The sequence below is a fragment of the Trichomycterus rosablanca genome, chromosome 17 (genome assembly GCF_030014385.1).
Source record: "Trichomycterus rosablanca isolate fTriRos1 chromosome 17, fTriRos1.hap1, whole genome shotgun sequence".
Classification (NCBI taxonomy): Eukaryota; Metazoa; Chordata; class Actinopteri; order Siluriformes; family Trichomycteridae; genus Trichomycterus; species Trichomycterus rosablanca.
Window position 1 is genome coordinate 9,719,642 of NC_086004.1, and position 14,574 is coordinate 9,734,215.

General features: G+C 38.0%; 1 protein-coding gene across 4 annotated transcripts in view; it reads left to right on the top strand.

Moving 5' to 3' along the window:
- The window catches only part of mical2a (microtubule associated monooxygenase, calponin and LIM domain containing 2a), a 52,955-nt gene extending 40,626 nt beyond the window's left edge, over positions 1 to 12,329 (top strand). For 2 of the 4 annotated variants that reach the window (XM_063013324.1, XM_063013326.1), the window contains 6 exons: positions 108 to 215; positions 6,379 to 6,559; positions 7,561 to 7,634; positions 7,735 to 7,852; positions 10,870 to 10,943; positions 12,160 to 12,329. In XM_063013324.1, the coding sequence (XP_062869394.1) occupies positions 108 to 215; positions 6,379 to 6,559; positions 7,561 to 7,634; positions 7,735 to 7,852; positions 10,870 to 10,913 (525 nt within the window). In that variant the 3' untranslated portion in view covers positions 10,914 to 10,943; positions 12,160 to 12,329. Of the gene's footprint in view, positions 1 to 107; positions 216 to 6,378; positions 6,560 to 7,560; positions 7,635 to 7,734; positions 7,853 to 10,869; positions 10,944 to 11,956 lie in introns of all 4 variants that reach the window. The other 2 variants (XM_063013325.1, XM_063013327.1) reach the window with 2 other exon arrangements.
- The last annotated feature ends 2,245 nt before the right edge of the window (positions 12,330 to 14,574 follow it).

Consider the following 14,574-nt stretch of genomic DNA (forward strand, 5'->3'; position numbering starts at 1 on the left):
GTAAGTCTGTTCAAAGTGTTCATAGCCTGACCTTTTTTCTGACTTTTCTCTTCTGCCTCTATTTTGCTGTCTTTCTGCTCTATCTTATTGGACCTGACCTGCTACAGAGGAAAGCAGAGACTGAAAATGCCAGAGAGTTTCATAAAAAGAGCATAAAGGATAAAGCAGTCCACATGAACTCTCTTCTCTCTGGTGGTTGCATCTCACTGCCTCAGGTGACTTTATGATATTAGGTGCTGTGGCTTTGCCAAGTGCAAACAAAAGAACTACAACAAAATGCCATGCATGCCATGTGGACACTTGATCTCAAGACTAGGTGACTATTTGTCTTTAAATACAGCAGATCTTTTTTGTAGGTGCTGGGTTATCCGCTCTCTATCCACACCGTAAATCCTGTTAGTAATATTGCCATGTGGGTCATCCAGGGACATGCTTAATTAATGCTCATGTTAAATATATGAATAAAGTATTGGGACACCACTAATAATCTTGTGTTTTAGCCACAACAATTGATAATAGGTGTTTATGTTAAGGAAATTATATGCTTCCATATGGTTTAAAGAAATGCCCGACCTCAGCCCCACTGAACAGCTTTAAAATTAACTACCATCATCTAAGGCCTTCTTGACCAGCCATACAATAGTTTGACTGAGTGAGCACAAATTCCCACAGACATACTTCAAAATCATGTGAGAAGCCTTGTCAAAAGAGTGGCTGTTGTTAAAGATGAAAAGATCACAGAGAGGTCACTCTATTTTAATACTAATTGTTTTTGAACTGGGATGTGTCCAAATACTTTTAACCATATAGAGTACGTCATAGCTGTAGTCAAAATAAATCTTTAAAACAAATGTGCTTCTTGTGTTCTATTGCGTGGTTTATTGGGCCCGCTGAGAAAAGGCAGATATATATGGAAGGGCAGATATAATTCTCCAAATGAGCTGTGTGTTGTAAAGTCCTCCAGTCTGAATACTCAGAGAAGCACTTAGCTGAGGGACTTAAGTCTCTGTGGATAAAGTACTGGCACAAATGTCTCTGCTATAGAGATTTTCTAATTTATTGAATGCAAGGAAAATCCATTAATGTCCATAACTAAATCAGACAAAAGTTCTCACTGCAGGAATAAGGGGTTATAGTCTTAGGACTAGGGATATTTTCATATTCACTGCTTACCTTTCCTATTTGTGATACATTAGTGCTATCAGAGCTCTTAAGTATGGAATGATACTAAAATACTGGTCCAGTGGTTCAGATCAATTACTGGACCCAATGGTTTCCTCTAGATGGCTTTACATTCTTTAACAGTTGACAGCTGATTGGCAGACATTATTTGGCTTTAATACAAGGTTTTTTATCCTCATTTCTGCCTTTGAGAAGTTTCAGAATAAAAGCCTCCTTACCAAATCTAGCTCACAACATATAGTTTTGGTAATAGAAGTGTATTTTTGTTGGTAAGCTTCTACCTCTGACCACTGTTCCTCATCGTGTGACCTTTGAGACTGTTCCCCTCCGGTTTTGTGACTCATGCACCTGCAGTTCTCTTTTTTTTTTTAACTGATACATGCTGTTTGTTTTAGCAGTCAGCCCTAAAGAACAGACCTGTGCAGCTGTGTTTATAAAGTCAAGCTTCTTTTTTTATGTGGAGTTTTTATTATTTTGTCATTATGCCTTATGCCTTAGTTTTTAAGTAAGGGAAAAGTCTGGATTTGTTTGTAGATCAGTTAAAGAGATTCAACACACCAGTATTTCTCTAATTTCCTTTCACATATCTCTTCCTGCTCTGGACAGATAACTTGTTTCATTTCACTGTTATAAACCACTTTATCCTGGTCAGGGTGGGTCATGTTCATCCAGAAACACTGGGTGCAACTTATCAGTGCATCATTTGTGCAGGTCCCAGGCCTGGATAAATAGGAGGGTTGCATCAGGAAGGGCATCCAGGGTAAAAATCTGCACCAAATCAAATATGCAGACAAATGATCTGGTGTGACGACCTACTGGTCAAATTATTCAAACATTAGGGTTAACCACAGATTTAATAGTTGTGAGTTAACCATTAAACTGCTTATGCTTGGAAAAACATACATTTGTAAAGCTTTATTACATATAAAATAACACTGCACAACAACAAAAAGCCTGAAATGTAATTAAATGTAAGTAAACTAAACACACAAAAAATATATATGTAAAAAATGTAGAACTTATTACAACACTAGGACTAGGCTACTTTTACTTTATAGTTACCTGTGTACCAGAATTTTATTCTAGCCATTGATTCAAGCCTAAACACAGTGATTCTCAACCTAGAGTTGAGCCTAGAGTGGGGTCCTATTGCATTCAATTGAGAAGAGTAAAAAATAATCACACATGATGTGATGGGAAAATCAACAGGCTGTCAGCATACAGGAGATCTCAGTTGATGTCATGTTAAGTACTTATAGCCTATGGCTTTCTGTCTCTGTCCGCCACATTTCAAACTTCACTGATACTCCTGATTCGAACCCTTTTTCTGCTCTTTATTCTCTCTGCCCATGCTGGGTGATATTTCTATTCATAATTTCTTGTCACTATATGTCTGGTTTTCTAACAATTTGTTGTTATTGATGTTATTCTATGGTTATTTTTTTATATATTAACAGCCTGAGGTGCATACTTTCAACAAAGAGATACACAGAGACTCAGTTAATCACACATGGTCCACATGGTCCTGTAGGTAAAACACAGCTTTGTTTCTGGAGCGTGCATGGATTTACCACAGGCATGTTTTGGATCGTTATGGATCCACAGCAAAACCAGCTAACCGTGACTGCTATTTTAACATATAATGTAGCGATTGTTTAATGAGCTTTATACATTATCATATGCAAGTTAGGAAGTTAGGTCATGCTTTAAAGATTTTTTCATTTGCATTATAATTTATTTATTTAATTTAAGTTAAGTTAAGTGACATGGCTTGGCAGAAAGAAGATTAAGAATCATTAAGACCTTTAAGAAAGCATGCTAATTCTACTCAGTGATGCTTTAAAGGCTTAATGTCTGGTAACACACTGAAATCACTTCCAGTTCCTCTTCGGCTTAAATTGCTTTCCTTTGTCAGCCAAATGATCACTTAGTAGAGAACACCTAGGCTTAGTCACACTGAACTACACCTGACCTTTATTACAACTAAACAATGGTCCAACCTTTAAAACAAACATTAACCACCAACCAGAGCCAATCTTTCACCTCATTTGCTAATATCAAACTCATCTCTCATCTCTGCTTTCTGTCTTGACTTCTCTGTCTGTAATCGCCTCGGAACAAACTGCTACCAACCTTCCTCATTTCTGCTCAGTAGTACCCATACCACACCTTCCATCACAGTGTGTTCCTACTTTTTCCTGTTCATCCAGGTAGTTTTGCTTCTTTTCATCTTAATTGTCACATTTTGTGGATTTTATATTTTTTCATATCTTTTTAACATTTAAATGTGTTATTTTCAGCAAAATGGTTTAAATATTCATATAATTTTATCCTAATTTTCCCATTTTAATTGTCCCTTTGCCCAACAACCCACTGCATTGTAAAATCAATGCTTAATAATAAAAAAACAACTAAAAGGGAGTTTTCTAGTTTACAAAATGACCTATTCAGTGCTTCATTTGCATTGTAAAATTTTGGTATCTGATAGCCTTCCTGTTTAGCGATAAATAAAAGGAAGAGAAGGATAAGGCAGCGGGTTTAGTTTAGGCTATATTCGTGTGTGCAAATAAGGAACAAGTTGGCAACAACCCCCCACAAACCTCAACATTTAAAATAAAATAGAGACCAGATGTGAAATGCAAAGTGTAAATGTTTTTAAAATTTAACATAAAAATAATTTGTACATCTGATGTGAATGTTATATAAATAAACATAGACAATTTTTTGCCTTATCAATTACTGTTTTTTGTAATTATACACATTACAAAAAGTCAGGATGGGCAATTTGAGATTAGAAGTGTTAGAAGCATTAGAAACATTTTAAGCAGGTGGTGCAATCATACTTTGTTATAATGACACAATTCAGAAAAAGCCTAGTCCTTTATAAGTAAGGACTCTTAAGTTTTACCATGGCAAATTTACCTTGCCAAAATGTGTAAGCTGCAAATGCAGTAGTTTAACAACATTCCTTAATGAGTGGTTGCAAAATATGTTTGGTTTTTCATCCTGCATGCATAATATTATCAAAAAACCAGAAAATCTGGGAGAATCTCTGTGTGTTAGGGGCAAAGTCATAAATACCTACTAAATTCCTGCCATACCTTTAATTCCTCTAAACAGCACTGCATTAGAAACCACCACGCCTCTGTGATGGTTATCACCATAAGGGCTGAGGAATATGTTTACATACCATTGTCAATACAGACTGTTCATCGTTTCATCCACAACTGACCATGATGTGCTGAAAGATGTTTAAACATTTTAGAGCAATATGCTGCTTTATATCTGTCTTATTTAGGTTCATCTGAGTTTATTAAAACATTGTTGCTAGACTGCCCTACTTGCAGTTCAGACCAAACATGTGGTGCATTATTATGCTCTAAATAACACAATAAAAGCCACATATAAAAACACGCCCATTGACTTGCATGTGGAAAAACAGCAAAATCATTTACTTTCAAAACTGGATCAGTTGGTTTCTTTTGTTTCCAAACAATTAACAGCCATTACAAGAGTAGGTGATGTAACCCAGTGGTAAACTTCCTCCCTAACTTCTTTTGAAACATGTTGCAGGCATCAAATTTAAAATGGTGCGTATATTTACAATAATGTTCATTGGGTAAAACAATAAATATGGCATTTTAAGTTCTGCTTTTTTAAATGGTGTTTAAAAAGTATATTTTAAATGATTGCTTTTTTTTCTTTTTAGCATTTTTTGCGTTTAAGGTTAGTCTCAATGTGTTCTGAATGATGTAGGACTATAAATGCTGTCACCCATCTGGCTGGGCTGGGCGGCTATATGAACAACGATTGGCTTGTTGTTCATACAGGGTGGGTAAGCCAGAGCTGGGACCTCATAACTGATGCAATTACGTCCTCTGCTGGCTGATTAATGGTATGTGCACAGAGTCGAGGAATAATTTGATCAGGATGTGGCTCTCCGTACAGAAAGCTGACCACATATGAACTCGCCCCGTGCAGGTGAAAAGATGCAGTCGGCTACTGCGCACGTGTCAGAGGGGGCGTGGGTTAGCTTCGTCAGAGCGGGGGTTGGCATTGGTGGAGAGAAAGCGTTACACAGTTGGGAGAAAAAGGGGAGAACTAAATATGTATATATAAAAAAAAAATACTGTCACAAGTGGTGTAGGTGTGAAAAGTAGAAATAACTGACTGACTGTCAATTTAATACAGTAAATTAAATATGGTATGGTAAGTATTGTATTATATAAGCTAGTTTTAGACGTTATTGATTAATGTTATAGTGGTTTGTGAATTATAAAGCATGCAGTCAGTGAAATATTGTAAACAAGTCTTAAAAGTGGTTGTAGTTTAATAAATACAAATGTATGTATGTAAAAGCCACACTGTGCCATCCAGACCTTGACAGACATTGAATGTCACAAACCCTGTTGCGCTTGTCAAGTCACATCACACAGCATTCATTTCTTGCATGTAGTTTGCTTCTGAGGTATATCCAGTGCCCTGATCCCGGGCTCTTTGGCAGCTTTTTGTCTGCCTCCACCTTGTAGTTTTAGTAATTACACAAAGATAAAAAGGTGTACAGTAGGCTGAAAAACATTTGGCTGACTGCACTTAGGACATTTTTCACAGTCCTCCCTTACCAGATGTTTGACCGGAATCTATAATTTTATCTTTAAGCCGGCTGTGTCTCAGTATCATGTGTCTGCAGGATATAAAATTCATTTTAAAACTTTTAAAAGCTTGAGAAAGAGAGTAATTCTCTTTTACGTGTGAGATGGGCAGATATTCTTGAATCTAAGAAGTTTTCGATTCTGGATCTTTTTATCTTTCTGATTTGTCAGAAACATGATTTCTTGAATCACACATTTTTGATGTGACATTGTAGTGTACATTATTTAAACACATGAAAGGATTTTACCTCTGTCTTTAAAGCAAAAAACATGATCTATCATACCCTTGTCAGGGCACTCAGGGGGCATAATGGTAAAATGCACCAGTCCACTAGAATCCAGATCTCAGCGGTGCTATTGGCCACTCAGACATGATCGGCTATGTCTGAAGGGTTGTCGAACAGCCTAGCCATTGGGAGGTGCATTGAAGGAAAGAGGGTTACTTCAGAAATGGTATCTGGCGTAAAAATATATCCGCTGTGGATCATAGCCTTGTTTATCCTTGCTAACTCATCTGATTTTGTTTATTTATTCTTCTGTTTAGGGTTCCTTCAGAAGGGAGCTTCCTCAGAGCTTGGGTGATGTGTGCTATTCATGCAAGAAGCGGGTGTATGTGGTGGAGCGACTCAGTGCAGAGGGGCTGTTCTTCCACAGAGAGTGTTTCCGCTGTAACACCTGTAGCGCTCCTCTTAGCCAGGGTGGACATGCTTTTGACATAGAACAGGGTATGCTAAGCTATAAACTATCACTGTTTACCATTAATTAAAAATATAACCTGCATGCTGGGGTCACCATCAAGGTTGCCAAATTTTTCTTGTAGCTGCCTTTAAGCCTGGAAAAATTAACGAACCTTCAAAAAGGCGTTTTAGGAATTAAATGTATATTTAAGACTGCTGTTTTAGTTCATAAAGTCTGTTGGCTTCCAGTCTGCTGGGTGGAAAAGACCAGACTAAGGGGTGGGGTTATCAACGCTGTGTAGGGACCTCAGTTGCCCAGGGTACCTGTAAAGAAAGTGAAGGGGTGCAGAGATTGAGTCATGCCTCTCCGTACGCAAAGCCGACCTCATGCGCAAAGCCACCAAAGTATGGGTGAATAAGAGATGAATTGGTGGACTGCGCACATGTCGGAGGGAATGTGTGTCAGGCTAATATACCCCCTCCGTGGATGCCGTCGAGGTCCCTAGCAGCAGATTGCCTATGCTAAATTGAAAAAATAGATTTACATCATTAAATGGTGAGCCAAACATTGGCAGATGATGGCTCAGTGTTTAGGGCTTTAAACTACAAACCAAAACTACACCAAATTCCAACTGTTGGTCCTTGATCAAGGCTGTTAACACATTAACCGCTCAGCTTAAATGTAAATCACTTTAAGTAAAAAGATGTGCTCTATAAATGATAAATAAAGCACACTTCTCATCTCCAGTGTGCATATTATATATGGACTAAATTTTTCAATGGAGATACAAACTGCAAATCATGAGTAACAGTTTTTTGGGGAAAACTCTCCTCCATGTAGCTGTTCAACCAGAACCTCTGTCTAGTCTGTAGTATTAATATTAATGTGCTCAATTTTTATATTCATTTAACCACTATACACACATAACTCATTTCTAAATACAACCATACACATGTGTCTGTTGCTTTTGGCTCTTTTAGTGCCAAATGTACATTAATTTTACAACCTTACTCTCCTGTGCCCACTATACTCTTTTTGGCTGTTACAGGGAAGCTGTACTGCAAGCTCCATTTCTCTCAGCGTAAATGTGTTGTAAAGCAAAGGCCTTTGGAAACATATAAGGTAAACATTCGCCACTCTGCTTTTACATGCATTTGGAAGTGCCTTTTAGTTTAAAAATAATATCCGAACAATATTTCATTACCTCTTCCCCTTCCTTTAGCCATCCGATGGTGAGGTTAATGCTACGACATCTCTAGCCAGGAGTCCCGCCGACACTCATGCAGAAAGTCCTGTTCCAAGTCCCGCTGTGAGTGACACCTCTCCGAGGCAGTCTGCAGGTACCTTGGCCTGTGCTCTGAAGAGAAGCCTGGTGTGGCCGCTGCATGTAAGCCGGACTGCGTGCGCTGTGCCTCGTCGTGTTTGTAACTGGCTGGGTGGGAAAGTCCAGGTCATGCGGCAGCACCTCAGGGAGAACGCTGATGACTACACATCTCTGTATGAGCTTCTGAGCATTGGGGTTCCCCTGCTTGTGGTCCTGTACGAATCCCTGTTGCAAATACAGATCGAGTATGGCCCGGTCAACCTGCAGACCCTACAGCAGTGGCTCGAGCAACATCTGGGCCAATGGTACCTCACCTAGGCCCCGAATTGCTCATCGGCTTGCGTTAAAGCTGCTTTATTACTCATTTGGGGGGAAGGTGGTCAGCTGAAAATGGCCATATTCTTTACTATAATACAGCCTTATTTTTTATGATAAGATGTAATGTGCTGTATGAACTTGTCATGACCCTCAACCATGACTTATTTCCTTCCTGCCTGCAAGTTGGAAATTGAACAGCCAGTGTTGGAACTGTTTCAACCACTTTTCCTGCCTTTCTCATGTTAGAAACTTTAAGACAGGGAGGTCATCTTAGTGCACTTTAATGAATTGCCTGGGTTTGCGTCAATCCAGGATTGGGAGTAATGTTTTTGCATGTTTTGTACAATAACAGTTAATCATTTTTTCATGCATATTGCAAGTTTACTGAACCAAATCGAGCTAGTAACAAATCTGCTAATGGTCATGTGCAATGAAACTGCCAACACAAACAGGGTGTTGTCATCTGAACAATCCTTGCATAAAAACTTACTGATCTTGAATGTTTACACGTTATTTTTTGAGAAAGATTTGCTGGAGATTTACTCGTGTTTTCCACTAGATTCCAGTTGATGCAGCATAGCCGTGTTTTGGTTCTATCACAGTTACAGAACCATAGTGTGCTCACATACTGGTGCCATCTGTTTACAGGCTGAAGGGAGTTCAGACAATGCTGTCAATGCACAGATTTATGAGTCACGTTGCATGCTGTTAGTGCTTCCATTACAAAAAGGCAATAAAAAGGTTTTATCTGCCAAGGCACATGCATGTATAATCACAGATGATGGATTTCCAAAATAAGACAGCATGAAAGACAGCTTTGGTTTTATTTTGGCATACATTAGCAGTCTAACCTCAGGTTAAGTTTAAGCATTTTCCCAATTCTTGCCTCTCATAGTTGCTATTTTCATGGCCAAAAAAGAAATGTACTAGGCTGACATTGGATAAATGGCACAACAGTGGAGGTCATATTAAAATCTAGGGTTAGACAATCTCTTTGGTCTAGAAATATGCTTATATAATATGTAAGACCTTTATCTGTGTTTATGTAAAGATAAAACAAGCAATATTTTAATTAGAAAATTAGAAAAAATGTTCTATGTCTCATATTTGCCGTTGACGGTAAAAAAGGCACATGTGGGTCCACCAGCAGGTTAAAAGCTGTCCTAATGTGCAAACAATGACAAATATACATGAAACAGATTCATTGTAAATTGTCAGTCAGCCAGTTTTTTCCACTGCCAAGATAATAACATCAAATCTAACAGACTTTTACTGATATTTTAATGTGCCTGGTATAAGCCTAGATCATTAGATTATACAGCACAGCTTGGGTGTTCATTTTCACTAGAGATGCATGAGTACCGATACTGGTATCGGGTATTTGCCCGATACCGCGCTCATTAACTTGTACTCGTACTCGCAAACGAGGCTCCGATACTAAACATCCGATACCGTGTGCCTAGTGCACGTTGCTGCGTTATGCCTGATTCACACTACACGACTTTTGCCCTGATTTTCACTCGGTGACTGGTCGGCGCTAGATTTGGCGGCTCGGGAGCAACTCGGCGTTCACTCTGCGATCAAAACTCGGCTCTCGATCGCTAAGTGTGAACTATCCAACAGCTCGATCCGACCGGCTCGCCGACCGCTCGGCGACCGGGTTGAGTTTTCTAGCACGTCAGATATCTGATCTGAGATGTGCGACTGGGAATGAGTGACATGTCGAACAGCCAATGAGAACGCAGGATACGGTGTGAGGGGAAACGCAGGAGAGGAGTATAAACAGGTGGGACAGGGGGATAATATAGTTTATATCAGAATACACCGGCACACACACACGTTTTACAGTATCGGTATTCTAAATAGGTATTGGTATCGGTATCGGCAAGTACAAAAATACATGTACTTGTACTCGTACTCGGTTGGGAAAAATGGTATTGATGCATCCCTAATTTTCACCAAACCACTTTTTAACGTTCATGCAAAGTTACCGCATGTGGCAATTGTCAAGACAGTACCAAAACTATATGTACCACATATACATGTGCCAACACTATGACTTCACTATGACTATCACTTTTTGGACTATTTGTCAGCACTTTCTTTTTAATCCAGCAGCCTTAAAAAAATTTTACACAACAATAAAATGGGCTTCTTCGATGCCCCACACTGAAACAACAACATACAATAGTAGGGTCTAACATTTAGCTGTACCAGTATGTGTTTTAATGCTGAAGCTTCAAAGAAAACACTGAAGGGAAGGGCTGGATTGGGTTGGATTTAAAGTTTAACAGCTTGAACTAACTGGCACGGACAACATGCTGCCGACTTGTACTGAATGTGGTCAATTTAAATTCCTTAAGGGCATCATTGAAAATAAGTGTCAGTTGTAACAGTTAATGTTGACTTGCTTGTTCTCTGTACATGATCAGATATACAATACAAAAAGGTGAGCCCTCTCCAGCTGCAATGTAGCAAAGCTGAAGTCCAAATGTACATGTTTTTTTTTTACACTGGAAGGTGTATTTTGTACTGTTCCTAATATGTGTACCCTTTTGTATTTGGTTGATGTATAATGTTTACTTTTTTACACTGTATGACGTATGCAGCTCCTGTTGCAGAAATGTTTGCAGCACTCTGAGTTAAACTGATTTATATTTGTGATACTTGATACTTGTTTGTCATTTTTCTTCTCTTTTCACTATTCACTTTTAGTCTTTCTTGACCTGCCAGCTGTGTGCACACCTGATGCACTCTGACTCAAGGCGATCACTTGCATGTAGTGCTAGGTAAATACTGCTTGAAGAGCATGACTGCACAAGCATTCCTTTACATGCAGTTTTTTTCACTAACAATGATATAGTGGGCATCGTCCGCATGGCAAAATTACTCAACATGTAAACACTTACAGCTAAAACAAGCCAACTTCTGCTTCTCCAACAAGTTTTATTTACGCGCTGCTTCGATACATTATAATTTTTTTTTAATTTCGAGGTATTTATTCAAATAATTAATCAAAAATGCGCTCAATTGCATTTTACTCGATTACACAGGTTCGAGTTTAGTGTACATGAAGATGTATTACCATGATACGCTGTATGGCCAAAAGTGTGTGGGTCATGTCCCATTTCAAAACCATGGCAATGAATATGGAGTTGGCCCTCCAATTATGGCTAAACAGCTTCCACTCTCCTGAGACAAACTTTTAACAAGATTTTAAATTGCGCATGTGGCAATTTGTGTCCATTCAGCCAAAAAAGCATTTGTATAGGCAGACATGATGTTATACGGAAAGGCCTGATCTGCAAATGACGTTCCAGTTGATTCCAAAGGTTTTTAATTGGGTTGAGGTCAGGGCTCTGTACATGGCACTGCAGTTTCTCTACATCAAGCTTGTCTTTTGGAGCTGTCACCACAAAGTATATACAAAGCATATAATTTGTTTTAAATACTTGTTTTTATACACCTGCCAGCAATTGATGTGGCTAAAATACCCAAATTAAATATTTATTTTGCCATTTAGTGTATATTATACATTATGCAGAGGTGGCATTTATCTTTAAAAGCACCTGCCTACCAGGTGTCCATTACCTGTGTTTCACAAAAAATAAATGTTCTTAAAATTTTCTAAAATCTTTGCACAGAAATGTATGTGCCCCTGCTACACACACACACACAAACACACACACACACACATGAATAACAAGCCTATATGTGAGGTAAGTACTTTAATTTAAAGGGATGAACTGTTTTACCATCACAGTGCTTTACGCTTTCTAACACTAACAGTGGTGTCTTTAAGATGCAGAAGATGGAAGGCCTGTGTATAATCCTCTCACATCAGCATGTGTGGAACTGCCTTTGAGGTTTTCTAGCTGGAAAATGCATACCAGTAAGACACTCCCTTATGCCCTGGGATCATGTGTAGCAGTAGATCTCATGACTAACCTTAACTGCTTTCATACCATCTTCACTACATGGTTTATTTATTATTTTCTTTTTCAGAGGCTGCTCACATTACCAAAAGTCCTCAAGATCTGTTGTGTCTTCTTTAAAATAGATTTCAATATTATCTATGCAAATGAGCACCTTTTACTAGACAAGTTGCAAAACTTTTTTATGATGTATTTATGTCAAGTCGTATACATTTAATAAAAGAGAGAAAAAACTCGAAACTTTTCTTTATTCATAATTCCATTAGAACCTGTTGTGTGAATTTGTTGTGTATTGTCAGAATTTTTAACTTAATTAACATTAATTAATAACATTTTGAAGTGTGTTTGTAAGACTTTGGGCCCTTTCTGACAAATAAGCATTAGCTGGCTATCGGCATTGCATTTCACTCCAAGGGTGTATGTACTGAAACCACTAAACTCAATAACAAATAACAGCTCAGATATTGACCCCACAAGCTATCTGAAGGATGGTATGAGGTATGAGGACATTACCAGCAAGTTTTCAACTTCTGTGCAGTATACCCTGATGGCATCTGTTCCGTGGGGAAATGATGCACACATACCATGCTGTGTATGTAATCTATGAGAAAACATCTGGTTTGTAACAAATACCATAGCTGTCACTTCATCTGCCATCAATGAATCCTGACCACCCGACAACCTGTCAGTTACTAATGTCTTGATGCTGATTAAGGCTCATATCTGCTGCATTCAAACATGAACTATGAATAACTACTATCAGCCCAACATTTAATATATCCCTGACCATCACAAGCACAATTGTTATGGACGTTTCCATGCACGTTTTTGTGGGTGGTCTTAATGTTTTCACTTATCAATGCAAACACTTTTGACCGTATATTATATTTATATTATTAAGCACCAAATATGAAATGAATGTATGCATACCACTCTGATCCTGGTGTTATATAAGGAAATGGTACACAGTGCAAACATCTTCAAGTCTTTAATAAGTTGCAGCAATACTGTATTTGGACAAAGAATCTGGTGACATTTCTCCAGAGCAGTTTCATATCTGTGCTTACTGATATCACCCCAATCCTTAAGTGTTCCAGGAGCAAAGTTATCTTCTGCAACTGGTAACAGCCCACACCCCACACTCCAACCCTTTTCTGTGTAGCTCCTTCTTACCAGATACACTCTTTAAGTTCAGCTAACTGAGTCCACATGCAACCTTCATCATTCCTCAGATACACATCCAAATCCCTAAGCATCATTTTTCAGTGCCTGGTCAGTATCACTCCTGAACCCACATAATGAGGGATGAAAAAAATGATCTCAGGGCAGTGTAGCATATCCTTACTGTTAGTATTTGTAATACAGGCCTTTAATGTAGTTCCAAAGCTCTGTGTGATAGGAATCAAATGAGAATTTTTTAAAATGTTTATTAATTCACAGTCAGTATGCTTTATTTTTAATGTCTGCTGCACAATGACCTTCATGTCGGCTGGTATTTATCTATCTTTTGGGTTTTCGGTTTACTGAATCTCTAACACTTTAGTGTAACTGCTGTTTATAACTGTTCTTCATAAGCCAAACCACCTTAAATGTCTTTGGACTACACATTTTGAATTTTGAAAAGTATTCCAGTGATAAATATGAATAATTTTCTCCTGCAAAATTCCAACATTTATGTTTTAAAAAAGGTTTGCCATTTCATCTATCATTTTAACTTGTGTGTAAGCTAAATACGTTTTCATCCCACCTAGGCCGGCTCAACAAAACATTTTATATTATTGTTTCAATATTTTAGGACAGAACTACCTAATTCATAAGGTAAACATAACTTATGTTATTTTACATATTCTATATTCTCAGTATTTAAATCTCAGATTATATTTTGCTATATATACTATATATTTTACATCAGTAGTGAAGTAAAATAATAAAAATTGACTGGTTCTGTGCTGCCCTCTACTGGCTACTTTAGCGAACAACATTAAATACCTCAACCAGCTAAAATAAGCTAAAAATGAATTTATCAGGCGTGTTACCTTCGACCATGTAAACGTACAAAATACGATTAAAAGATGAACTTGTGTTACTAACCCAGGGAAACCACCTTCAAATTCAGTGTCTGGCCTGTCTTAATTACTTATTTACCAAATATAAGGTAAGTACTTGAACACAATGTGCCTGTAGCTAACAGAATGTGGATTGAGATACAGCCCTCCAGCACACTTGCTTAAGCGACTTTTTGCAACCTAATGTTGCAAGTTTTGGATGTTATTTTATAATTGATTTAATATTTGTTTATAAAGTGTGTTATTTGAACAGTAGATTGGCTATTCAAGGATGTTTGCACTTCAAATTGGTCACAGTGTTGCGTTCACAACCCAGAGGACCTGATAGATGTTCAGAGGTTGTGAAACACCACAAGGCAAAATATGTTGACAAACCTGTAATTAAAGAGAAAACCCTCCTTAAAAACGTGTTTTTACTT